This window comes from Nannospalax galili, unplaced genomic scaffold, assembly GCF_000622305.1.
Source record: "Nannospalax galili isolate Female #2095 unplaced genomic scaffold, S.galili_v1.0 scaffold1569, whole genome shotgun sequence".
In the NCBI taxonomy this organism is placed as follows: Eukaryota; Metazoa; Chordata; class Mammalia; order Rodentia; family Spalacidae; genus Nannospalax; species Nannospalax galili.
Window position 1 is genome coordinate 1 of NW_008360051.1, and position 27493 is coordinate 27493.

Sequence of the window (27493 nt, forward strand, 5' to 3'; positions counted from 1 at the left end):
GAACAAAGAGTCTTTATTCGGGCTTAAGCTCGGACTCTCAGACCAAACTAAGGTGGAAGGTGGTAGGTGGTAGGTTCGTCTGAGAGCCCCGATTGCAGGGGGAAGGGAGTTTTCATAGGTTTCAGACAAAGGGAGGAGGGGAATGACAGAGTTATATTTTGATTGGTCCAAAGAGCCCATATGTGCCAACATACTTTTGAATTTTTTGGTTAGTCTCGAAGGCCTCTCATTGGTGGGTGCTGCCCTCAGGGCTGTGGAATGTGCTGACTGTTATCTTCAGGGCTAGAGGGCCCTGTTTATTCCTTATAAGGCCTCAATCCTGCACAGGTCCCCTGGACATGCCAGGGCTTGCCTAGTCTATGACCATGAGACCTCACAAAAATGGAGGAATCAGCAGTCAAAATGGAGATGGTGCAGTTTGTCCCTCTGGTTTCCTCAAGCCAAGTGATTTACAGAAGCAAAAAGAGCAGTTCGTCCTAAATAGGGGCAGGGGTCTAGGGAGTCCAGGGGAGGGGGCCAAGGAGGAAAGTTCCACAGCACTTTGAAGACTATGTTATTCATAATTGATCATTCAGCAGCCTGTGTTTGAACTGGGTGGTGCAGAAATTGATCATTCAGCAATGTTAATGCCTATTTCCCTATCTCCTGAATTCGTTTGTCTTTGAATGACTTACAATATTAAGGGCTACTTTAATGTGCACGTCTCACTCAGAATTGGCCATTTCCAATTGAGTTTTTGTAAGGGAGCTTTGTTTACCATCATACCAATCCTGTTGTTGACATGTCAGTTTGTTTCTATGCTGCACTGGGACGTGTTAGAATTTGGACATGCTTTCAACGTATGGGCAAAATGGGTTTGCTGATTGTATACTGTCTCCAATACACAGTCGGTAAGATTTCTACATGACACAGGATAATTTCTTGTCCACATACATAGGTACGAACACAATGACTAAACCAACACTTGAAGTCAGTGGGGATCTTAGGCAACATCTGGCTCCATTTTTCCGGCTTCTTTTTCTCGGGCTGGGAAAGACTAATTTCCTAGTCACTTCCGCTGCTTGGTGACTTCATGGTTAGTCAGTCGGCGGACGCCCTCCCGAAAGCTTCCCTTGGTCCCTAAGGGGACTAAAGGACTTCGCTCCACCCATACCGAGCGAGAGGCATTTATGGCAGGTTCACGCCGAAGTGCTTAGTCGGCCTGGGCGCGCCTGTAGGACCTCGCCCTCCGGAGACTCTCGACCCAGGGAGAGGAGGATCGTGGCCGCTGACCCCACGCTTACTGGCAGGTGAGCGGAGGCGGCGGGCAGCAGGGCTCCGCGCGTGGACCTCGGTGGACAGGGCGGATTCCGGGCAGGCCCGAAGCAGGCAGAGCCTCGGGCGCCTCGATTCCCGACATGCCCCGCGCGGGGGCCTGATCGCTGCTGCGCTGTTGCCTCCGCCGCCGTCGCCGCCGCCAGAGCCTGGGTTGCTGGGGGTGGATGAGAGGTGGGGCCGTGAGGACCCTGCCGTCTAGGTCGTTGTTTTTCCTGCCTGTGGCGTTTTCCTCCTTCCGTCACACCCTGACGGCCAGGGGGAGCTCCGGGGGACATGCCTCTCTTCGCCACCAATCCCTTCGACCAGGATGTGGGTAAGTGTTCCCACTCTCCTGGTGCGTGCCCCACTGGACGGCGGGTCCACTCTGCCGGCTCCCTGCCCGCGTCCCTCCGGACTCCAGGGCCCAGGCCACGCTCGACCCCTTGGCGGAGTGCGGAGAAGGGAGAGGGCTTAGCATCCTTCCTGAAAGAAGCGGGACTCTGCCCCACTGCAGAGGCCCTGGGTACAGGCCAGGGCTCCGAAGGACCTGCCCAAGGGGTCTGGGTAAAGGCACCTCTGGAGGAGCAGCCGGGACTCGGCTTCGGGAAGATCGGCCAAGGGCTGGGCGTATCTTGGTTTTAGCAGGATTGATCATAAGCCCTGTCGTCTGTTTCCCTGGCCGAGGGTAAAGCAGCTGCGACTGGCAAAGTGTTTTAGGTTAGGTTCCTTAGAGGATTTCAGAGTCGCTCTTGTAACGGTCCCTGGAGGAGAGAGTTGTAGTTAAGGGTAGATTGGAAGCTTTGGAGAGCTGCAGATGAAATACTTGGCAACAACTGAAATGGAATTGAAGACATGAGCCTTTGGGATGTTTTTCCCGGGCTGTGTCTCTGGACCTTACAAGTGTGGAAGGGGAGTGCATCCAGAAAGGTGTCTGAAATGCTAAATTTTTGTGTTTTTCTGAGTCATTGGTGTTAGATACTGATCATACCAGCTCAACAGGTTTGTTTACTTATTTTTCTGGATTGAAGATAATAATAAGGGGATTCGAATTTCTTTTTTTTTCTAATACACATTTTTAAAAAAATTTTTATTGTATTTTTGTGTATTTCATACAGAACAACTCAATCTTAATCATCTTTATACCCCCTTCCCTACTGGCACCCTCTCATACCCCCCCCATTGGAATTCATACATTCTGTCATTTTTTAAAGGCAAGTTAGTGTCAAGTTAGTGTCCCCAGACGCTCCTCAGTGCAAGTTCATCTACTGAGGCCTAGTCAGCTTATCTAGAGTCCCTCATTTTAGGAAGATCAGCTCTTCCTCATCTAGCAGTAATCAGTTGTCAATATTTTTTCAGCTAAGATTGGGGTCTGCTGTCCATTTCCCCAGTTCTATGCTGGGTTTTTGTCTGCTTGGGTTTGTATGGGACTTGTGTATGCTGACACCATTGCTGTATGTTCATATCAGCAAGGTCCCAGGAGCTTGTAGGACTCTGTTTCCATATGCTCATGCACCTTCTTTCTGTCCACTCTTCTATGATGGTCCCTAAACCCTGGATTGGTGAAGTTTAGTATAGGAGTCTTGTCCAAGAACCAGCATTCTTGCAGACTCTTTAATCTCTATGCTTTGGCCATTTGTGACCTTTTGTGTTCCTGGTCCTCTCTTGCATGAGGAAGCTTCATTAATGAGAATTGAGAGAGTTATTAGTGCAATTTGAATGTCTTGAAAGTTTTGTGATGATGGGAATGTGCTTAGGAACTAATGTGACACCACAGTGTAGAGTGAAAGTAAACCGAGCAGCATGCCCAAATCTCATAAAATTGAATTTAACCATCCCTGTCGCAAAAGAAAGTTAAGGGTAACCTGAGTTACTTTATGAATTTTGTTTATGAAAGGTACATTTTGAATTTTGCTCTTGAACTCTCTATATAGCACCTCACTGAAGCTTAGAGGGTTGGTGTAGGAGTTCAGTCCTATCCCTGCCACTTCATAGTTCATAGTGAAGCCACAGGCAAGGTGAATTCTTTGCATTGTGGGGAGAAGCGCAGTTCTGTTCTGTGATGAAGTGAAATAATATGTGTAGGAGACGGAGACTGCTGTGGTGGCTTTAGATTGTGGGCGTAGGTACAGGCTTTTTGTTCCAGTTTAAGTGAATGTCCTGAATGTGAGCAGTGGATGGAACTTTAGAAATCATCAATGATGCTAAGTAAGTAATGAAGTGGAAAATTGTGTTTAGTAAGTGCTTAGCACTACTACTTATGAGTGCAGTGCTCATTGACTTAAGAGATACAGCCACAAAGACCATTTGCTTTCAGTTTTACAACTGCATCAATCTCTAGAACAAATGCTTATACTGATAATACTTGCTTCTCTTTCCAGCACTTTTATCTAGCTGTAACAGTCCTCCATAGTCTAGCTACCAGCTCACCAAATCACTTTCACCTCCTCTTGTTCGTTTTTATGGTGTTGGGAATGGAACCCAAGCCCTAATGTGTGTTCTATTGAATTTTTTGAGCACACATTTGCATTCAATATAGATTTATTTCTTAATGTCAAACCTGTTCCTGCAACACCCAGTTCAGACACAGGCTCCTTCTTGCCTTTATGCTTCTGTTCCTGTTATTTCATGTCTTTCTACATATATATCCTCATGTTTTAATGTCAACTCAGAATCCAACTTGTTCAACCTGAATTACTTCTTGACTACAACCTGGAGTTTCTTAGTAGCAACATTAAATAACACTCTTAAGGACATATATAGGCACGTCCTATACCACATAGCATGTTTAGCCTTGTCCTTGTCCTTTACTCACTAGATGCCAGTGACACTTTCCTGCCACTCATGATTTTAAAAGTCCCTGGGCATTATTTACTATCTCTTGGGGTGTTAAAATAATTTTTATTTTAAAACCATTATAATTTTCACTTTTTCCTGAATTCCTATAAATTACTTTAGCATTTTTGTCATCACTAAACTTTCACACATTAGAGATAGTTGTGTTATTTTGTTCTGTATTTGACGGCTGCTCTGCAGCAGGCTTTCAGTAGATGTTTGTTGAGTTGAAAATACGCCAGTTGAGCCTGTTAGACTTAGGTATCTCCTCTAAATTCAGTTTTAATGATAAAGATAATTTATACCATCAAGCTGGTCTCTACATTTGTAGCTGTCTTAGGCCATTTTCTTTGCCTACTAATTTGGATCTTACCAATCTTAACAGCCAGTCCCTCATTTATTTTGTTATGGACATCTTAAACATTTTTCTTCTAGTACTTTATTAGTGGGTTTCTGGGACACCAGTTTTTTTCCTGCTTAGCTTCTTTTTAAATCTTTTTACTTTTCTTTTTTGGAGTGTCCAAATGTTGAGCAACTTGGGCTCAGTTCTAGAACCTTTTGTCCTTTGACACTTTGTTCTCTTCGAGCCTTAGGAGGTAACATAACTTAGTGTGAAGAATTTAGACTTTGGAGTGACTTAAATTCAGGCTTCAGATTTGCTGTTTATCAGCAGTGTGACTCTGGGCTAGTTGGTTAGATGATCTGTACCCTTGTTTTCTTATCTTTAATGCAGAATACTGGAATTATAGTGATTTTTAACTTAGAGAGTTAAGAGAGTTGAATTAGTGTTTCTAAAGCACTTTGAAAAATTTCTATGCTTTTTAATTTTTAATTTTAATTTTTTAAAAAAATAAATAATTCAGGCTGTGCTCTCTCCCTCTAACTCTACCAGAGACAGAGCAGAGCCATCATCAGTGGCAAAAGGCAGCTGCCCAAGAGCAGCACCCAAACCAGCTTCACACTCAGGAGAGAACACCCCTCCTTATGGTTTCTGGTACCCTACACAGTCAGAGAAACTCATCTGGTAACAAACTATAGACATAATCCCTGAACGTGTATGTAGTCTTTGCTTTTTAGTTTATGAAGTAAGATTTAAAATAAAAAAGCTACTCTCCTAGCTTTAAATACTACAGGTACTCCAGTGACTGCCAAATTTATATCATCTTGGTCTGAATTGGAGATGTGGATTTCCTTCTATTCAGTATTTCCAGCTGGATTTTGATAGGAATCTAGAAACAAGCGGTCAGTGATTCTTAGCTCTTTTCCCCAATCTTCTCACTCCTTCATCCTTGTCCATCTCTGTAGATGTATCATTACTATTTCCTGTTAGTTTTGGTGTCTAAGATCATTGATTCTTTCCTTTGCACTGTGCACTCATTCTACTAGTAAGATCTTTTGGTTGTCTGTATCGATGATTTGTCCAGAGTCCCTTACTTCCTTTCACCTTAGCATAATTGTACTCCACAATCTTCATCTCATTCAGAGGCTATATAGTAGGATTCTTTGTTACTACTTTGCCACCTGCAATAAAGTCTCATTGATAAAGGCCATTGGTCTTTCAGAGAAATTGGACCAGGCTACTTACCTGCCTAGAACTCTCTACTAGCTTCCTGTACTGTACATTTAAGGGGAGATCCAGATTCTTCATTGTGGCCCATAATCTGTCCCTTGTCTAAGTCTCACGTGATTGTGATCTCCAGACTCGCTCTCTGTTGTGCCAGGCTTCTTGGATCTGAGCATCCAAGCTCATTTCTGCCTCTGTAGTTGCTTATGCCGTTTTTCTTTTCCTAGTTACTGTCACCTTAGGTATTTTAAGGTCTTGGTATTTGTCACATCATTTGGGCCTTTGTTCAAAAGTCATTTTCTAAGAGAGGCTTTCTGTTAAAACAAGCAAACAAGCAGACAACCCATCTTTACCCACTCACTGCTTCTGTTTGTTTACTTGATCATGTTTAGCTATCTGACATTAAATCGATCAGTTGACAATCTCTTGTGTGGAGTGTCAACATAATACAGATGATTTTTCACTCCTCTGGTACCTTAGGGGAAATTCCTAGTACATACTAAGCACTCAATGTCTCTAGTAATGAATTCCTAATTTCTACATCGCCAGTGTTGTATTTCTGCTTGGTATACTGTTACCACTTAAAAAAATCATTCTATCAGAAAATTGAACTTTCCTTTCCATGTCATTTTTTAAAAATTATTTGATTGTTTTATAATGTTCTAGTTAACTTGACTTTTAAAATCCAGCCAACGATCTTTCTCCCTCTGTCCCTTTCTCCAGTGTTCGTGATCTAACCCATGGCCTTGCACCTGCCAGGCAGGCATTTTACCATAACCATGTAGCTACATCCTAGTCCTCGGCCTTGTTTTCTTGAGACAGGGTCGCTCACTGTGTATCCTAGTCTAGCCTAGTCTGCCTCCTAAATGCTGAGATTTATAAGGGTGTAACAACAGGCTTGGTGCCAGGAAGTATCTTTGAATTATTCCCTTGTGTCTGCTAAATCATTCTTTGTTTTGTTTTGTTTAGTGACAAGGTCTTACTATGTAGCCCTGACTGGCCTTGAACTTACTGTGTAGACCAGGCTGGCCTTGAAATCACAGAAATCCATCTGCCTCTGCCTCCAGAGTGCTGGGATTAAAGGTGTGCACCACCCCACTGTTCCTTTCCATGATTTTATTTCAATGATAGTAAATTAGTATCCTTAGTAAAGTTATGCTATTCACTGTGCTATATTTTAAATTTTGCTTAATCTTGTCAGTATGATAAACTGTAGCCACATTGTTTTCCTAAAGTGTGGGAAGATCTTGGCTTCAGGGTTACATTGCACCTACAGCATTTGCTATTAGTATATGGGGAAAATTTGTAGCTGGACAAGTACAGAACCCCTCTGAGTTTATTTTCCAGTTTTGTAAGTAATGATAAAAATATCTCACACTTAGGGTTGCTGTTTGGATTATTTATAAAAACGATGTTCTAACTCTTTACTGGTGTTAAATATTTTTCATATACCTCAGATTCGGTATATCCAAAACTATATGGAAAGTTTCTTTTTCTCTGCCGGACACACACCTTTAATCGATAACCAGCACTCGGGAGGCAGAGGCAGGCGGAACTCTGAATTCAAGGCTAGCCTGGTCTACATAGTGAGTTTTAGGTCAGCTGGGGCTACAGGGAGACCCTGTCTCATAAAGACCATACACACACACACACACACACACACACACACACACACAAAATATGGAAGTTTTTTTCCTCAATTACAGTTTTTCTCCTCTGTTTGCATGATTGAAAATCAGTTGTTGACTTAGTTGTGCAGCTCAGTGTGACATCTTGACTTCTATAGATGTAATTTTCTACATTCCCTACAACAAATCTGTCCTTTTGACTTGCTGACTGCCCCTCTGAGGTGCTGGTGTAGCTGAGGTGTGTTTGCTTTACCGTCCTAATGCTCTGGAATCCATCCCTCTGTCTGTGCAACTGGGCAGGTATTCATCACTGCTCTTTCAGGGTAGTGCAGACACTTGTAACTGTTCTTTCTGTCTCTGGTAATGGTTCCAAGTGGTGTTGTAAGAATGTAAATGGAATCCTGGATCTTCTGATTAAAATATTTTCTAATTGAATCTATAATTTGAACTCCTCAGCCTGGCTTATAATGTCTCCTGGTATTTGGCTCCTCGCTATGTAACCTTGGCTGGCTTGGAACTGTCTACATCAGGTTGGCTTTGAACTTGAAGCAGTCCTCTGCCTCTGAATCTTGGGATTATAGGTGTGGGCTGTTGTGTTCGCCTTGGCTTCTTATTAATTCAGCAGCCTTGTCTTCCATTCCTTTTTTAAAGGTGTATTTCACTCATTATTTTGATACTACTGTGCTTCTGATATATGTCTTCTGGTCTGAAATACCTTTCTCTGTTTTTTTTTTTTTTTTTTTTTTTTGGTTTTTCGTCTCTCTGAGACAGGGTCCCTCTGTAGCCCCAGCTGGAACTCACTGTGTAGCTCTCACAGAGATCTACCTGCCTCTGCAACCATGCTGGCTCTTGGTTATGCTTTGTTTTGTTTTTGAGTGGTGAGGATTGAGCCCAGTTCTGGAAGCATAATAAGCATTTGCTTTCACACTGACCCATACCTCTTCATTGGCCTTTAAGAACTATTAATGTTGCCAAGCTGGCTGAATGGCCACCCTTTCCCCACAGAGTGAGTGTGAGGGTCAGTCGTCCTGTCAGCATTTCATTACTTCCCCAAATGCTCAACAGCACAGAATTTGAGGAAATCAGAATTAATCAGTAAAAAGTTGTTTGATCCATTGAGAAGACTATTAAAATTCAGTTGAGGCTCTCATGTGTGATTTTTTTTTTTTTTGAGTATTGTTTGGCAAATCCTTAATCTTCCCTTTCTAAGCAGAACCATAGAGATAATCTGAAGAGAAAATGAGCTCATAAGCTTTGGATTCTTTAGAAGCAAATCTGTTATTTTTATTTATCTCTTTTTCCTTTGCTTCAAGGCCTGGTTTTGTCTTAGAAATTAATGGTTTGGGGGCTGGAGAGATGGCTTAGTGGTTAAGAACACGGGTTGTTTGGTTGTTCTTGCAGGAGATGCGAGTTCGAATCCCAGCACGCACATGGTGGCTGACAACTGTCTGTAACTCCTGTCCCAGGGTATCTGACAGCCTCTTCTGACCTCCATGGGCATTGCAATACAGGCAATACATGCATACACATAAAATAAAAATAATAAAATTAAAACAAAAAGAAATTAATAGTTTTTACTGCATTTGTTGTTTACCAAATCATGTTGAAATGCTACGTGTAGTTTATATTTGAAAAATACATTTTTTATAACTGAGAGGAACTGTACTGCTGACTTTCTTCATCTAGAGGCAGCATCAGAAACGTTCTGAACGGTTTAGCATTCTGAAATGCATTGCAGTTCTGATTAGGGACACGTTTGAGTCAGAGGCAGAGCCTGTGTATGCATAAGACATGAAGACGCCAGTTCCTGAGTGCTCGGCATGGCATGTCTGCTCATGATTATACCATCATCCTGGGTGTGTCATTAAGTTAGGAACTCTAAGAGCATGTGATAATAGAGCATTTGTACGTGATGAAATATAGGCCTGCTATTTTCAGTTATCTAATAACTTTTTAATGAATTTCATTTTAATTCACTTAGATATTATATTTTTACATAAAATTTTAAGATTTAGATTTTTTATTATTATTTTTATTTTATGTGTATGAGTGTATTGCCTGAACATACGTAAGTGCACTAGTGTCATGCAATGCCTGTGGTGGTCAGAAGAAAGTATCAGATCCCCTGGAACTGGAGCTATAAATGGTTATTAGCTACCATGTGGGTGCTAGGAATTGAACCTGGGTCCCCTGCAAGAGCAGAGGGTACTCTTAACTGCTGAGCCATCTCTCTAGCCCTAAGATTTAATTTTTTTTTTTTTGTTGTTTTTTTTGAGACAGGGTCTCCCTGTAGCCCCAGCTGTCCTGGATCTCACTGTGTAGACCAGGCTGGCCTTGAACTCACAGAGATCTCTCTGCCTCTGCCTCCTGAGTGCTGGGATTAAAGGTGTGCGCCACCATGCCCAGCCCCTAGATTTAAATAATTTTAATTGCACTTATGTGTTTTTTAAAAAGAACCTGTTTGGTTATGAGTCCAAGATGAATTAATTATTAAAATGGACCAAATCAAGGTAACTTCTGGCTTTCCTTTCCTGAGATGAAATAAATGTTAGGCTGGCAGATATTGTCCAGGCTGACTCAGGCTTGTTGGGATTCTAAGTGGTTAATGGCACAGGGCTCTAGGTACCAAAGCTTCATATGTGGAACTTAGCGTTTGTTGGATACTAAGATTGAGAGTAATGGTACTGAAACAAAGTAGAGTTTTTCTGTTCTCAAGAGACTTACAATATCTTTTAGTGCCTCAGCAGTTACAGGGAAATTTGAGGCAGTTGTTTAGCCAGAACAAAACCAAAAAGCATTTTAATATTTGCAGCCCAAGTACCCCACTTAGTTATGACAGTACTGTTAATTTTTCATGTTTTCTTTGCTTCTGTCCTACAAACTGCCTTTACAAGTATTGGTAGTAGATTAATTCTTTTTCAGACAGCCCAGATTTGATTGGACTACACTTGGCTCTCTGGTGGTTCCTGAATTTATTCAACTACCTCTTTAGGTGAAGTCTTACTGTGCTTTCATCTTATTTCCCTAACTTCATGAAGTAGTCCTTCATCAGCCACTTCAGAATGACCTGGAGAATGGGCTAGAAGTTCATTTTATTTTATTGAATATGCATATAAAATTTATAGTTTTCTAAAAAATATCACTTTATCAGTGTAGGGGTGGGGTAGGTGATCACATTTCTGAGAAAGTGCTATGGCCTATACTTCTATAACAAAAGACATTAAGCTTGGCTTGGTGGTACTGATAGGTACTTCTAGCATTCAGGAGGCTGAGGCCGAAAGATTATGAGTTCAAGGCCAGCCTGGGCTCTATAGTGAGTTCAATGTTAGCCTGGGCTATGTAGGAAGACCCCCTCACAAAAAGGAAAACTAGTAGGACAAGTTAACAAGAGAAAAGCATAGCAAATTTATGTGGTCATAGATTTACCTGGAATGGCGACTTTCACATTGAAGTCCCAATTACCCAGGCAAACTATTCTGGGTTTTCTTTGTTTGGTCTTGAGACAGGGTCTCCCTGTAGCCCCAGCTGGCTTGGGACTCACAGAGAACTGCCTACCTCTGCCTCCCAGTGCTGGAATTAAAGGCATATGCTACCACGCCAGCTCAAACTATTCATTTTTATGCTTATATTTCATGAAGCTTTTGCAGCTATTTAGAAAGGTGATTGGACAGAAAGGTTGTGAGCTGTTGGTCGTGGACTGAATGGAGGTGGCAGTGGCATTTCTTCCTGTGGTGTGTGAGGCAGGGGTCCAAATTTCTTTTATGACTAGCCCTCCACAGAATGGCAGAGGGAAATTAGAGTAATAATTGCTGTTTAATGGCTAGCTGTGGAAAGAATCACCTCTAGTTTCTGCAACATAACTTGGGGAAAAAAGAATTCTAGTTTCTGAGGCTTAGGTCTTGGGATGACGCAGGATAAGAGAGACAGGGCAAGAGAAAATGAGAAACTGCTCGTGAAACTTGTACTTTGGGGTATCATATTTTGAGCCCTGACAGTGAACTCACCAATGTTTTGGAAATTGTGTATTCTTGCACATTATATGAATAACCTGCTTTTGTTATATTCCATATTGGATGATTCTGGAATGGTGCTGTAATTTGAGTGTGTCCTTCAGGTTCATGTGCTGGAAGCTTGGCAGTGTTGAGGGGCAATGGGACCTTCTTAAAAGGTCAAACTGAGTGGAAGTCATTAGGTCATTGGGAACACTACCTTCGGAAGAGATAGTGCAGTTCTTTCTGAATATCTGTTTTTGTATATGACTGTTTTGCCTTCATGCGTGTAAGTGCACCCATTTGTGCAATGCCCATGAAGGCCAGAAGAGGGTATCAGGTCCCCTGGAACTGGAGTTACAGATGATTGTTAGCTGCCATGTGGGATATGGGTGCTGGGAACTGAACACAGGTCCTCTGTAAGAACAGCCAGTGGTGGTAACTGCTGAGCCCCAGGATTAATGCAGTTCTCATGGGACCTGTGTTAGTTACTACAACAGTGAATTGTTACTTTAAAAAAAAAGAGTGAGCGTAGGTCGTAGTGGCACACCTCTTTAATCCCAGCACTCGGGAGGCAGAGACAGAGGCAGGCCGATCCCTGTAAGTTCAAGGCCAAGGCCAGCCTGGTCTACATAGTGAGTTCCAGGACAACTGGGGCTATAAGGAGACCCTGTCTCAAAAAAGACAAAAAAAAATCTACATTAGATCCCATTTCAGTCAGAATAGCTGTCATTCTAGAGTCCCGACTTCCTGTGTTGATGAAATGTCACCATTGTGATGCCATATACTGTGAAGTTTTCATAGGAGCTGAACAGGTGTGGTGGGTGCTACAGCACCCAGCCTCAGGTATTTTGTTATAATAACAGAAAACTGGTGATACAGCTACCAAGGCATGGGTGTTCTATGAACTAGTTCCCTTGGGTACGGCTTCTTTACCTGATGCTTGTTCCAGTGCTGATGACTGATAGTGACTGTAACTGTTAGGGCTGATATAGATAATATTTGTGAGTCTGACAAATGTGACAGAAATGTCTACTTTGTATTTTCTGCTATTAAACTTGGGAGGACCTACCTCTAGTTATCAGTGTGTCACATAGGGAATTGAGGGTTCTTTGTGAATTGGCAGGGCACTGAGGAGGAGAAGGAAGCAGGGTATTTCCTTGTGAAAGACAAACCATTATAAGGAATCTTGCCATGGGTTGCTCTGTTTCAGGTTACAAAATTGAGTCTTTATTGAGGATCTTGGTGATGTTATTGAGTTGCAGTGCTTAAGACTCATTTATTTGTATTTTTATATTGCTGTGTCTTTCTTTGTAGATTCTATTCACCTACATTGCTTTTTTGCCATTTTCTTTTGTCACTTCTTTGTGTTCTCATTAATCTTTCTCGTTAGAAGATTCTCTCTACTGATAATCCTTGGCTGTCTGCCCCTGGCTAATGCTTAAAAAAAAGTTCAAACACATGTTGAAAGTACTGATACTGTGGTTAGGTCTTCCTGCTGTCGAACTTCATTGTAGGTTTTTCTGGTGGTCTGTTGATGAGCGTCTTTCCTTCAGCCCTCCGTATCTTGTTCCAGTGTCTGTCTTTCGTCCGGAGCTGAGGAAAGCCTGCAGAAAACAGTCTCAGATCACCTCTCAGAAGATGAGCCCCATAACTAATCAGCCTTGCATAATTGGAACAAATCTCACTTGGTTGAGGTGTATAATTCTTTTATACATTATTGAATTCAGTTGCTAATATTTGGTTGAGAATATTTGTATTTATAGTTATGGGAGGTTTTGAGGCTTAGTTTTCAGGTCATACTGCTGTCTGGCTTGATTATTAGGGTGATGCTGAAGCATTAATGAGTGTATTAGGGTATATTTTCTGCTTCTGTCTTTTGAAAAATATTATAGAGAATTGGTATAATTTTTTTCTTAGTTGTTTGGCAGAATTCTCTGGTAAACCCACCTGGGCCTAATGCCCCGTGGTTTGAAGAATTGTTAACTTTATTGGTCCAGTTTCTTTTTTTTTTTCGTCTTTTTGTGACAGGGTCTCCCTGTAGCCCCAGCTGTCCTGGAACTCACTATGTAGACCAGGCTGGCCTTGAACTCACAGAGATCCGCCTGCCTCTGCCTCCTGAGTGCTGGGATTAAAGGTGTGCGCCGTCCAGTTTCTTTAATAGATAGCCTATTCAGATTGTCTGCTGCTGTGTGAGTCTAGACATTATACTTATAGACGAATTGGTCTGTCTCATCTAAGTTACCAAACTAGTAGGCATACAGTTTGTAGCATTTCTGTACCTTTCGATATTCATGTAATTCCTTCTCTTTGATTTCTAAAATTACTAATTTGAGTCTTCTTTTATTTTTTCTTTCCCCCTTAGTTATCCTGTTTAGAGGCATATTGATTTTGCTGATACTCTTATTTCATTTTTTAATTGAATTTTTGTGATTTTCTTACAATATAGTGTCAACACAAAAGCATAACTCTCACCTCAAAGGGGATAAGAGAGTTTATTCTGGAGCCATATATGAGTGACCATTGCCTGGGAACACAGATTCAGGTTTCCCCAAATTCTGTGTTCCAGCGTGGTAACAGTTGCCTTACATTTTTATAGCAACAGAACAAAGAAAAGTCATGAATCAAGACACTTTTCAAATACATTGGAGGGTATTTTCAGTAGGCGGGTCACAGCAAAGCAAGGGGCTTTTTACTATACATCTCAGATGCTATCTGATGACATTCTTAGCCTTTTGATTGGTGAGACTGGGTGGTCTGCCAGGATAATACATTCTAAAAGGTTTTTTTATCTGTTAGTCACAGGATGTTAGAAAGAGAGATGGGCCAGGAGTGGCTGTTTAGGGGGCTAAAGATAGTCCTATATAAATGGTAATTAGACTCTGGACCTGTAACATTCCAAACTCTCCACAGTCTCCAGAGTGATAACCAGTTGGTCAGCCTTACAGGAAGTTCAGTCCAAGGTGCAGTTCTTTTTGGGAACTTTTCTTTGACAGTAGTTTGGTGGTATTTAGATTTCCTCCCCTATCCACACCTCCCCCACTGTCCCCCACCCAATTTAATATAAAAAAAAATGTAGAGTCCGATTTTGTGTCCCCAAATGGTCTTCAGTGTAGGTCCATCTCCACTGGGCCCACCAAGAGTTCCATCCCTGTAAGATACTGTCTTTCCCCTTCCCAGCAGACAGCAGTTGCCCAAATTCCTTAGGTTGGGTTGGGATTTCTTACTCATTTCCCCATGTCTATGCTGGGATTTTGTTTAGTTTGAGCTTGCATAGGATTTGTGCCTGCTGTCGCCATTGCTGTGAGTTCATATGTGTAACTGACCAGCTGCCTGGAAGACTGTTTCCTTGTGTTCATCCACTCCTCTGACTCTTACAATCTTAATGCCTCCTCTTCCATGATGATCCCTGAGTCTTGTGTTTGAAGCTGATGTTTGCAATAGCTCTCTTATTAAGGGATAAGCATTCTTTGGCCTTTTGTTCTCTCTACATTGGCTAATTGTGGGTCTTGATGTTTATTACCATCTGCTAGATAAAGAAACTTCTTTGGTAAGAGCTGAGAGATGCATTCATCCTGTGTATAGAGGTTGCATCGAAAATGTGTCACTTTGCCAGATGCATAACCCTGACAGTGTATTCTCTGTGTGATCAGTTGTGCAACTCTAATAGTTTCCATCTGTTGCAAAAAGATGATGAGGGGTTAAAGGTACACTTGTCTGTATATATGAGGATTCATATTCATGAGACTGATGTGCTTCCTACTGTGCTAACCAGGCACCTGAGGGTTTATATTTATAATAAAGTAAGTTACATTGGCCTAGGAATGTGGCAAAAAGTAGGTTTTTCTCTAGAATCTATGACCTCTCCAGCCATGTGTATTTAGCCGTGTTGGCGGTATCAGACATGAGTTCCCTCCCATTGAGCAGGCCTTAATTTCATTTAGACAGCTGTTGATGCCACTACTGCACCATAGCAATAGTTTGCTGGGCCAGTCATTGTTTATGAGACTTTACAGCTGGGTAGGACCATTGATTGATTTTCTTTCTTGGCAGCTTATGTAGTATCTTCTAATACCATGAGAGCTAGTCTTCATAGAGAAGGCTTCCAGGTCAGTTCCAGCTTGATTGCTCCAAGTCCTGTGTCCAAAGTGTGGCCTATCTTTAGCAATAGGGTCTTGCCCCCAAGTTCTGCGAGGCAATAATAGGTTGTGGTGATAATCTGTGTTATTTTGGGAGTCTCTTGAACTGCCCTGAACAACAACATGAAGATATTATTTCTCCTGCCTGGCACTATGTTTATTGTTATATAGCCAGCAGCTAAACATATGCACTTGCATACAAATGTATATAGATGATAGACAGATAGATGATAGATAGATAATATGACAGATAATTGTGTGGGTTTCTGTGTGTATTTTTCATAAGACTTTAAACTAATATATTTCAATCTGGGTTTTCACACCATCAAAATATTGGTTATCTTACCGTGGCCTATCTTCAGCAATAGGGTCTTACTTTCAAGTTCTGAAGGCAACCTGGAAGGCAATGAAAGGTTGTGGCAATAGCCTGTGTAATTTTGGGAGTCTTTTGGACTCCCTGAGTAACAACTTGAAGGGAGGTTTCTCCTGCCTGACAGTGTGTTTTTTTGTTATATAGCCTTATGATGTTACCACCACGCCCGGTGATTTTGATGGTATTCTTAAACCACCTGCCTTTTTGGTTTTTGTTTTGTTTTTGTATTGCTCTTCTGTTTTTAGTCATGTCAGCTAGGTTTGTTTGTTTGCTTGCTTCTTTGGAGATTTAAAAATTATCATTGATGTTATTTAGAAGTGTGCTGGGCTGGGATGTAGCATGCACAAAGTCCTAGGTTTTAACCCTCAACACTTCATAAACAAGGTGTGAGCACACCTGGTGGTAATCCCAGCTGACAAATAGAGGCAAGAGGATCAGAAATTAAAGGTCATTCTTCAGCTACATAGTGAGTTTAGGGCAGCCTTTCTCAAATCAAACCAAAACCAAAGAAACAAAAATTACCTTGGGGCCAGTGAGTTGGCTTAGTGGTAAAAGTACTTGCTGCTAAGCTTGATAGCCTGCATACAGTCACCAGGAGCCACGTGATAGAAGAGAACCAGAATAGTTGCTGTCTTAGTTTGTTTCTCCATTGCTGTGACAAAACTCTGACCAATACCAACTTGGGGAGGAAAGGGTTTATTCTGCTACAACTCTCAGGTTGCAGTTCATCAGGGAGCTCAGGGTAGGAACTCAGGGCAGGAACCTGGAAGCAGGAGCTGGCGCACAGGCCATGAAGGAACACTGCTTACTGGCTTGCTCCCCTGGCCCCTGCTTAGCTTGCGCTCTTACCCAACACAGGCCCACCTGACCAGGGGGTGGCACTACCCACAGTGGGCTGGGCCCTCCCACATCACTCAGCAGTCAAGAAAATGCCCCACAGACATGGCCACAGGCCAGTCCAATGGAGGGAATTCCCCAATTGAGGCTCCTTCAACCCAGGTGTGTTAACACTAAAGCTATCCAGCACAGTTGTCCTCTGACCTCCCACATACACACATATGCACATACACACACAGAACAAACAGATAAATGTAATAAAAAAGAAACATTTGCGCTGGAGAGATGGCTCAGCAGTTAAGAGCACTGGCTTTCTTGCAGAAGACCGAGGTTTGATTCCCAACACCTATGTGGTGGCTAACAACAGTCTATAACTCCAGTTCCAGGGGAATCTGATGCCTTCTTCAGACCTCCTCAGGCATTATTTCACGACACAGGTGCACTTACATAAATGCAGGAAATATACTCATACACATAAAATAAAAATAATAAATATTTGTCTTTAAGTATTTTAGTTATTTTTCTATTATTGATTATTTTAATTCTTTTGTGGTCTGAGAGCAAACATTGTGTAATTTGTATTTTTAAAATTTGTTTTAGTGTGTGCATTAGTCAGGGTTCTCCAAAGAAACAACCGGTAGAATGAATATATATGTATAGAGATTTATCAGCTTAGCTCACAGGATAGTCCGAGTAGTCCAGCAATGGCTGCACCACACTGGAGAGGCTGAGAATCCGTAGTCCACAAGGCTGGATGTCTCAGTAGGCCCAATCTGGCACTGAAGGTCTGACAAATTCCAAAAGATCAGTTAGTCTTCAGTCTACAGCAGCAAGACGAACTCACCAGCAAGAGAGAAGGCAAGCAGCAAGAAGCCTGGTGTTTTCCTCTGCCATGGCCTTTTATACAGGCTGCCATCAGAAGGTAACACCCACATTTAGGGTGTGTCTTCCAGCTTCAGATGATCCAGTTAAGAGGATCTCCCTCATTTCAGTTAATCCCAGATCCAGTCAAGTTGACACCCAGGAGTAACCATCACAGTGTGTTATGGCTTCGAATGTAGTCTGTTTTGATGGATTTGCATTTCCTCTGCCATGGCCTTTTATACAGGCTGCCATCAGAAGGTAACACCCACATTTAGGGTGTGTCTTCCAGCTTCAGATGATCCAGTTAAGAGGATCTCCCTCATTTCAGTTAATCCCAGATCCAGTCAAGTTGACACCCAGGAGTAACCATCACAGTGTGTTATGGCTTCGAATGTAGTCTGTTTTGATGGATTTGCATTTGAGTAAGAGAATAATGTGTATTCTACTATTACTAAATAGATGTCAAATACATCCAGTTAATTGAAGGTCGTGGTAACATGTTCAACCATTTCTTAGCTGATTTTCTCTCCTGCCTCATCTACCCGTTTCTCATGGAGAAAAACTAAGTCTCTAGCTGTAATGGTAGCACGTCCATTTTCTTTGAGTTCTCTTGCCTTGTGTATTTTGGTGCTCTGCTGTTGGTCACAACACATTGATGATTTTATATTTTCTAGAGACTTGGCCCCTTTGTTATGTGGTAGTCTATATAGTCCTGATCACTTCCCTTGCTCTGAAGTCTGCTCTGACTGAGAGTAATACAGCTACTTCCATTTTTTGTTTAACTACTGTCAGCATGATACAAGTATTTTTTTGACTCAGATGGGGTTAGTTCTAAATAAATCCATTGTTAAGTTGAAAATATAAGTCAAAATACATTCAGTACACACAGTCTATACCAAACATAGCAACCTTAGAGCACTATAGACTATCAGTTGTTTGCTCTGTGCTTTTGTGACTGACGGGAAACTAGCTTGCCCAGCATCCTGAGAAAATATTCTGCCCTATATATGTTGCTATCCTAGAAAAAGATCAACATTCAAAGGTTGGCTTTTACTAAGTGTGAGTAAAAGTTGAAAACTGTAAGTCAAACTGTTTTAAGTTAGGTAACATCTGTGTAGTTTTTTCCTCTTTGCTTATTTCTTTCTCCTCTCTCTGTCTCTCTCTCTCTCTGGTTTCTTGAGACAAGGACTAATTATGTAGTCCTGGTTGGCTTGGGACTAGCTTTGTAGACCAGGCTGACCTCCAGCTTGTAGAGATCCACCTGCTTCTGAGTGCTGGAATTAAAGGTCACCTACTCTCGGCTTCTCTTCTTTTCTTTCTTTTTTTTGAAACAAAGTATTAGGTTTTTCTGTATGATATTTTGATACATGCTCAGTTTTGGCTTAAGCTCCCTTTCCTTTTTAAAAAAAATTTATTTTTTATTTTATGTGTATGTGTGTATTGCCTGCATGTAGGTAAGTGCACCTGTGTTGTGCAATGCCCTCAGAGGTCAGAAGAGGCTGTCGGATCCCCTGGGACTGGAGTTATTTTATAGTTGTTAGCTACCATGTGAGTGCTGGGATTCGAACCCGGGTCTTCTGCAAGAACAGTCAGTGTTCTTAAACACTGAGCCATCTCTCCAGCTCCCTTTGCTTTTAATCAATATGTGTCTTTGTAGCTACAGTGTGTTTCCCATAGACATCATGCGATTGTGTCTTGTGTTTTCTTTTTTTCATTTGTGTGCGTGTGCGCGTGTGTGTGCGTGTGCGTGTGTGTGCATGTGCGTGTGTGTGTGTGTGTGTGTGTGTGTGTAATTAGACTTACAGGCAGTTGTGTGCTGTGGGACACAGGTGCTGGGACAGAACTTTGGTCCCCTGGAAGGGCAGCAAGCATAACTGCAACCCCGTGTGTGTGTGTGTGTGTGTGTGTGTGTGTGTGTGTGTGTGTGTTTGTACTCTGACAGTGTCTTTCAGTTGATACAGCCTTTGGAGTGTTGCCAACTAAAGTGACTTCTAATGTAGTTGTTACTGTCTGCTGTATTATTTTTCTCTGTTTGCTCTCATTCTGTTTCTATTTTTGTGTCTTCCACTCTTTTTTTTTAATGATTTTAAGTAGTGTTTTGTGTTTCCATTTTGTCTTCTTTCTTAGCCTACAGTTATTTTTCTTAAACTTTACATTTTTGCTCTAGAGTTTACAATACACATTTACAACTAATCCAAGACTACATTCAAGTAACATGAAACTGAGGTACGACAACTGCGCTATAATAAAGTACTGTTTTTTCCCTCCAACTTTACATCATTGCCATGGCATTAATTGCACTTACATTTACTAATGATACATTAGAACATGTATTGTGAATATGCATAATAAATATACTTGCTGTCCATTTGAATGATCATTGCATCAATTTAATAAGAAAAGTGTTATTTTTACTTTCAGAGGTTGATCTTTAATGTTCTTGCAGCCTGCAGGGTCTGCATTTGGTGTCCAACATTAATTTGCTGTGTTTCTATCTCTTTTTCTCGTGTTGTTCCCACGATGCATGTGTTAAACCTTTTGTATTTGTCCTGCAGTTCCCTGTACTTTGTACTCTCTTGTGCGTGATCATACACTCATGTTGTAGTCTCGCTTCTTTGTTTTGTTGGAGTTTCTGTTGATAGATTTCAAACTCAGATGCTTTCCTTTGCCGTGTCCTGTCTGCTAATGAGTCCACTGGAGACCTTAAACAGGGTGTGGTGGCGCATGCTTTTAATCCCAGTACTTGGAGGCAGAGGTGAGCAGATCTCTGTGAAATTGAGGCCAGACTGGTCTACATAGTGGGGTCCAGGCCAGGTAGGGCTACACACACACACACACACACACACACACACACACACACACACGCACGCACACGCACGCATGAATGCACGCACACGTGCGCACAGGCTGGGGAGATGGATGGCTCATTCAGTAAAGAGCCCCTTCAGAGTGTGAGTACCTGAGTTTGGATCCCTAGACTCCATATAAAAAGTTGATTGGGGGGCAAGTGCCTGTAATCCTCTCATGGTGAAATGAGAGGTGGAGACAGTGGATTTCTGGGACGAGCTGGCTGGCTGGTTAGTCTAGCTTCTTGAAGTTCCAGGTCAATGAGAGATGGAGTCTGAAACAAAAGGAGGAGGAGGGCATCTGAGGAAGGGCCCCCGAGGTTGTCTTTTGAATTCCACACATGGGTGCACATCTGTACTTTTAAATTCTCTCTCTCTCTCTCTCTCTCTCTCTCTCTCTCTCTCTCTCTCTCTCTCTCTCTGTAGCCAGGTTGGCCTTGATCTCAAAATTCTCCTGTCGTAGCCACCTGGGTGCTAAAATTACAGGCATGGGCTACTACACTGGATCTTTACATAATTATGTGTGCCTTTGTGTGTGTGCATGTGTAGGGGTTCATCTGCTTGTAGAGACCAGAGAATACCCTTGGGTGTTGTTACTCAGGCAGGTTCTACCTTGTTTTGAAATAGGGCCTCTCATTGGCCTGGAGTTTACAGATTAGGTTAGGCTAGCTGACCAGTGAGCCCTAGAGATTTATCTGCTTGTTTCCTCAGTTCTGGGATTCCAGGTACACACCACTACGCCCGGCTTAGGTGCATATGTATGTATGTGTGTATTTTTAATCTGGTTCTAGGATTGACCTCATGTTCTCATGCTTGTGTGTCAAGCACTTTGCTGACTGAGCCATCTCCCTCATTTTCCTTTCTGTAATTTGTCTTTGGTATTCTTTTTGGACCCTTTCTTAGAATTTGTGTCTGTTTGTGTTGTCTGCTTTTCCCATCAGAGCCTTTAACATATAACCAGAGTTTGAAAATTCTAGTCCTGGTTGGTCCAGCATCCCTGCTGTATTGGTAGGGTTTTGAAGCTTGTTTTGCCTTTTCAAATTATTTTCAGCTTCTAGTATGGCTTGTTTTCACTAAAATCCCAACATTGTGTACTAGAGAATAGGAACTCATTCTAGGCTTTAATGGCCTTTCTTTCCATAGGCCTTAATAATGTGGAAAGGCATGGGGGCATGGGGAGTGTATTACTGAGCTGTGCCTCTGGACTCTGAACGTCCCAAATGCTTCTTAGTGTTTCTCCCACTTAGGTGATATAGGACGGCTAGGATGAGCTGTAGTTGGGTGTTTCTCTTCCTTTAGGTGAAAGGCTTGAGAGGTTTCGAGTTGGGAATTTACTCTGGTAAAGCTATTTGATTAGACATTAGTAAAATGTAGACATTAGTTTCCCTTAATGATGGGCCTTGTTAAGAAGAATGGAGTTTTCTGGTATGCTTAAAAATGGTTCCTTTCCTCCGGCCATTTTTTATACAGTGACTTTGAAGGTGGTGTAACTCCTACAGTTAAACTCACTAAGGTGTTGCGTTTCCTCTTGATTCCCTCCCCCTGGAGTTTCAGCTCTGGCACTTGTCTTCACTAAGCCTCCAGCAATTTGTCACATACATTTAGGTTTTCCAGCTCAGCTGTGTTCCTGTGGAGATGGCTTGTTTGTGTGGAAGTTGTAATTCTCAGGATTTGGTTGTCTGACTAACTTTTGGGTCAGCATTTGACTATGTTAAGTTCCTTTTCCTGAAGGCTCTGAGGAGGGTTGAGTTTCCAGTTTGCTTGGCTTCTCTCTTGTTAGAATGTGGTGAGGAACATCTGAGCTCTTACTTACATGCTGGATTGTGACTAGTACTTCCCTTATATTTTTGTGCCCATATCTCCACTGTGCTTGGTGTATACTAGTCCAGAAAAGCTTTGCTATGACCTCCAGAAAACAAACCCCCACTTTTTTTTCCTCCAGGTGGGTGAAGGTAGTCTCCAGCGCCTCTGAGTAAAGAAGACAAAGTAGTGACCAACCTACACTTTAGACACTCTGATGTCCAAGTCTTTTTCATTTTCACTTCCAGACTTTGTCACTTAGTTTTTTAACCTGAGAATTCAGTACTATAAAATAGGCTTGTTCTTAAGGCTTTATTCTTCATTCTCCCTTGAGTCCCCAATTCTTGGGTCTGCCATTTAGGCTCCTGTATCTAGGTATATTGTTGTAAAGCTGCTGCTATTAATAGCTTATCATGCTTATCCTGCCCTTGTTTGTAAAAATCAGTCTGCCATATCTGTATTGGTGTCTTTAATATGTCAAGTTTTAAATTCAGTTTTTGGGGGGTCGGGGTGTGTGCACATGCATAGGGTAATTTTCAGGAATCGGTTTTCTCCTTCCAGTGATGCAGCGAGTCATCCCAGCAGCCCTAATGTGTCAGGTTTTATGTAAGGAAAAGTGGCCAAAGCTTGATTTTATTTGTTTGTTTTTATTATTTTTATTTTATGTGTGTGAGTATTGCCTGCATGTACGTAGGTACACATGGGTGGACCTCCAGTGCACATGGAGGTCGGAAGAGGGCATTGGATCCCCAGAACTGGAGTTACAGACAGTTGTTTGCTGCCATGTGGGTGCTGGGAAGTGAACCTGGGTCCTCTGCAAGAGTAGCCAGTGCTCTTAACTCCTGTGCCATCTCTCTTGTCCCTTGATTTTGTTTTTTTGTTCCTTCAATCCCCTTCTTCATCCTGAGAAAGCCAAGTCAATCAGTAAATGTAGCCGAGGTAACTGCCTGAAACATCTTGATGGAGATCTAACCCTAACCCATGCACCTTCTTTGGCAAGTAAAGCTACAATTTTCCCAAAGTGAGAATACTTCTTAATATAGTCTCTGCATATGGGGGTGGACTTAACTGGAATGATTTTTTTTTTTTTTGGTCTTTTTGAAACAGAGTCTCCATGTAGCCCCAGCTGTCCTGGAACTCACTATGTAGACCAGGCTGGCCTTGAACTCACAGAGATCTGCCTGCCTCTGCCTCCCGAGTGCTGGGATTAAAGGCGTGCACCACCATACCCGGCTAGAATGATTTTTAATAAAGAAAAAAAAAATCAGTGGTTTATATTTTATGTGATGTGAAAAGCAGCTAACTGTGAATGGGGAAGGTTTTTGTGACAGATAAGTCTGTGCTTTCCTCTGAAAGATGGATGTGTAGATCTTGTTAATCATACTGCTGGCCGCCATTTGGGTTTGATGGTAAGACTTGATTATGTTACAGTTTGGTGATTTTTGGAATAATGTTTCTGCAATTTCTTTTGTAATCTGCAGAGAAAGCAACCAGTGAGATGAATACAGCTGAGGACTGGGGCCTCATCTTGGATATCTGTGATAAAGTTGGTCAATCTCGCACTGGGTAAGTGTTCAGAGGTTCCAAGGGGTTTTGTTTATCCCCTTTATAAACATGAAACATTAAAAAAGTAAAGCACATTACAATTGTAATTTAGTTTAAAAAGAGAATATTTTTACTGGAAAGATTCAAAGGCTCATCCCATTTAAGGTATCGCTTATTGTGGTTTGGTTGTGAAATGTTCACAGGCTCCTTGTTCTGCAGCTGATGGTGTTGGAAAGTTGTGGAACATTTAGGAAGTGGAACCTTGCTAGAGGAAGTGGGTCCCTGGGAACAGGCCTTGAGGGATTATCCTTGACCCCACTTCATGTCCTCTCTTTGCTTCCTGACTTCAGACACAATGTGACCAGCTGCCTCATGTTCCTGCCACTGCCTTCCAGTGGATGATAGCCCTTTTTAAACAATAGGCAGTAAGCTTAAGTTGCTTCTGGTCAAGAATCTGCTCACAGCAGTGAGAAAAGTAACTAATACATCCCTTAACCAGTGAGGGTAATGAGATTATTATAAATCCAGCGCTTGTCTGTCTTAGCTTGTTTTCCTTCTTGTGAATTACCAGTCAGTACTGTCTATGGCCTAATGTCCCCCAGTGCTGGGGGTCAAATCCAGGGCCCTGTAAATGCTAGGCAGTCTGTCACTGAGTGTTATGCACGTCCTTTTATTTCTAATTTCCAGTAGGCTTAATTCTTTTAAAGGAATAGATTGAGAGAAAAAAATAGGGCTAAGAAGTATGGAATAGAAAATAAATACAAATGTGAACTGAGGATGTAGCTCAGAAATAGAGTGCTTGCCTAGTACAGAGAAGGCCTGCGATCAGTCTCTAAAACAGAAAAGTAAGCTGTTTCATTATTTCTTGAATAATCATAATTACTACTGGGTGATGCAGTCCTTTTACACATATTTGAGCAGACAATTGGCCACTTAATCTAGGTAGTAATAGATGAGGTGTTTGGTGTCTGTGTCCCAACTACTGAAGTTCCTTTCCACAGTGCGGTGCTTCAGAGGTGGGTTGTGCTCTCATCCAGCTCCCCGTTTGCACTCACTCCTCCTTACGAAGATTCTGACTGCCCCTGTACACTGTAAATGAAACTGATACGGGCTGAATCGTCCTTTCCTGTGTTCTCATTATCCGTGCATGTGTCAGTAGATGATTCCCAGTTCCTGTTGCTTCTATTCAGACATTTTTGATCAGTGCCTTTCCTTCGCTCATAGTTATTGTGGAGCAGGGCAAGGCGACTGCCGTGGTCTTCTTGACTCAGCCCCAGAAAAGGTTGCTGCCATGACCAAAGCCATGAGGCAACATCTCTCCATATATATTTCAAATGTATTTTCCCAATTCTCTCATTGTTTACAGCACGAGTATTAGTCTGGCTACATTTACTCTGTCATGACTTGAAGTGTCTTAGTCTTCCATTTCCCCCTCAAGTTCTTTTTATGCAGAATTAGCTTGAAATGTGTAACAGGTAACAGCTAAGCAAGAGAACTTATTAACTTTATTTGGAAGTTTAAGAAGAACTAGTGTATAGTTTTTCAAGTGTGTCATTAATAATTATTTTCCCATATTTTACCTTTTGTATATTAAGGAGGGGGAAGGCTAGATGTATTATTAATTATAAAATTTCTTATTTTTTAGACCTAAGGACTGTCTTCGTTCCATTATGAGAAGAGTGAACCATAAAGATCCCCATGTTGCAATGCAGGCTTTGACTGTGAGTGGCTTCATTTTAAATAAGCAGGACCATGAGATTATCTGTCAACATTGAGCCATTTTAATTTCTGGTTTTATCTTTATAGCTTCTAGGAGCTTGTGTATCAAACTGTGGCAAAATTTTTCACTTAGAAGTATGTTCAAGAGATTTTGCTAGTGAAGTAAGCAACGTATTAAACAAGGTAAGGAATGTTATTTCTAGAAATTAAGGCACTTTTCTTTCTTCATGTACTGTTAAGTTCTTTCCATTTTAAGTCCGAGAGAGAGGCAGACAGACAGACAGACAGATTTTTCTAGGTTATGTCTGTGTATTATAGAAATAGGGACTGTTTTTCCTGACAAGACTACAAATCTTTATACTTTAAGGGTTTTTTTAAGCCATATTAAAATATATTTAGCTTTTTCTGTTTTCCTTTTGCTAAGAAGACACACCTATTCTTATACCTGATTAAATACTGTGTACTTCAGGCATTGTTTTTATAGCTTCAACAGTTATTTTCCTAATGTAGCATCCTTCAGAAAAAAACTGTCCAAACATAAGGTACTGTGGACTCCTTATCTTACATGGACAGGGACTTTACCTGGCCGTCGTAGGAGTTTTGAACTGTGTTACTGTTCTTTCTGACCAAACTTGTGGCTAGAGTTGCCCTACAAGTGTCAGTAGGGATGTTCTTACTAGGGACTGCCCCAGACCTATCCAAGATGGGGCCGGTTGTAATTTCAGAAAAGCAACACTAAATACCAGGGTGACCAGTCCATATGGCACTTTCTAGTGGAACTTGCATTCAGAGGACAGCGGTGTCCTCATGATGGACAGTTAGAAAAGGGATGGTTTGTCTAGGTATCTCTGTCATGGTCAGGTTGTAGAGTTTTTGTGAGGATTATATTTTGGTCTTTAATGATTGCTTAGGACCAGGCCAGGTTTCTGTTTACCCACATATTTGGTCTTTAGTATTTCAGAAAGGAAGTTAAACAAGACCGTGGTTTGTGTTCTAGTCGATAGAGAAAACCATACAGCCCTCCTGGGTACCCAGGATCGAGGCATTCATGTTTTTCTATTGGAACAAAGAACTAAAGCAGGGGAGCTGGGAACACTAATACCTACTTAATTGCCTGTGAGAAAAAATCCAGTCCCATAACTGAAAGAATTAAAAAAATAGAATAGCAAGTAAAAGGGTTTCTAGTAAAATTTTGCACTTTCTACAAATAATTAGTTCTGGCTTAAAATATTTGGTGTTCTATATCAAGAAAAGGATTTTAATGTTAATAGGGGACTCCTTCAGGTTCTTCTGAGACAGAAGTAAAAATGCGTAAAATGTGAAAAGAAATAAAAATTTTATAGGTCTGTGCTGGATAGCTTTAGTGTCGACACACTTGGGTTGAGGGAGCCTCAATTGGGGAAATGCCTCCATTGAACTGGCCTGTGGCCATGTCTGAGGGGCATCTTCTTGATGAGTGATGTGGGAGGGCCCAGCCCACTGTGTGTGGTACCACCCCTGGGCAGGTGGGCCTATGTTGTATAAGAAAGCAGGTTGAGCATGGGCCAGGGGAGGAAACCAATAAGCAGCATTCCCATGGCCTCTGCTACAGCTCCGGCTTCCAGGTTCCTGACCTGGGTTCCTACCTTGGGCTCCCTGATGAACTGTGACCCAGGAGATGTAAGCTGAATAAACCCTTTCCTCCCCAAGTTGGTATTGGTCAGTGTTTTGTCACAGCAGTGGAGAAACAAATTAGAACAAGGTCTCAAATGTAATTCCCTTTTCTGTTTCATTCAATTATGCTTAATTTTTGCTAATTAATAAACATTATTCTAATGTCCTGAATGTCCAGTTTTGAAAGGTTTTATTGTTTTAAGAATACATCCCACTATCATGTTTTTAGTGAAGATACAGTTACAATGTGAAGTACTGTGGACAACTATTTTGAAGAATAGAAATGTGTAGGAGACAACTTGGTTTTCTAAATGTTTTTATCTTTGTACTGAGAGGGAGAGATTATTTTGAAGAAACAAAGCTTCTGAGGTGATTAGTATGTAATGTACCTCACACAGATCTCACATA

The 27493-nt window shown here is 41.6% G+C and overlaps 1 protein-coding gene and 1 non-coding gene across 2 annotated transcripts in view; one reads left to right on the forward strand and one right to left on the reverse strand.

Moving 5' to 3' along the window:
• Positions 1-1398: 1398 nt before the first annotated feature.
• Stam (signal transducing adaptor molecule) overlaps positions 1399-27493 on the forward strand; it is a 54020-nt gene continuing 27925 nt past the window's right edge. Inside the window, exons 1-4 of the mRNA XM_008824104.2 lie at positions 1399-1630; positions 23650-23734; positions 25359-25434; positions 25520-25615. Of these exons, the coding sequence (XP_008822326.1) occupies positions 1591-1630; positions 23650-23734; positions 25359-25434; positions 25520-25615 (297 nt within the window). The 5' untranslated portion in view covers positions 1399-1590. The remainder of the gene's footprint in view (positions 1631-23649; positions 23735-25358; positions 25435-25519; positions 25616-27493) is intronic.
• LOC115068606 lies at positions 4986-5200 on the reverse strand. Its single transcript, XR_003847943.1, has one exon. It is a non-coding gene; the product is annotated as a small nucleolar RNA U3 (small nucleolar RNA).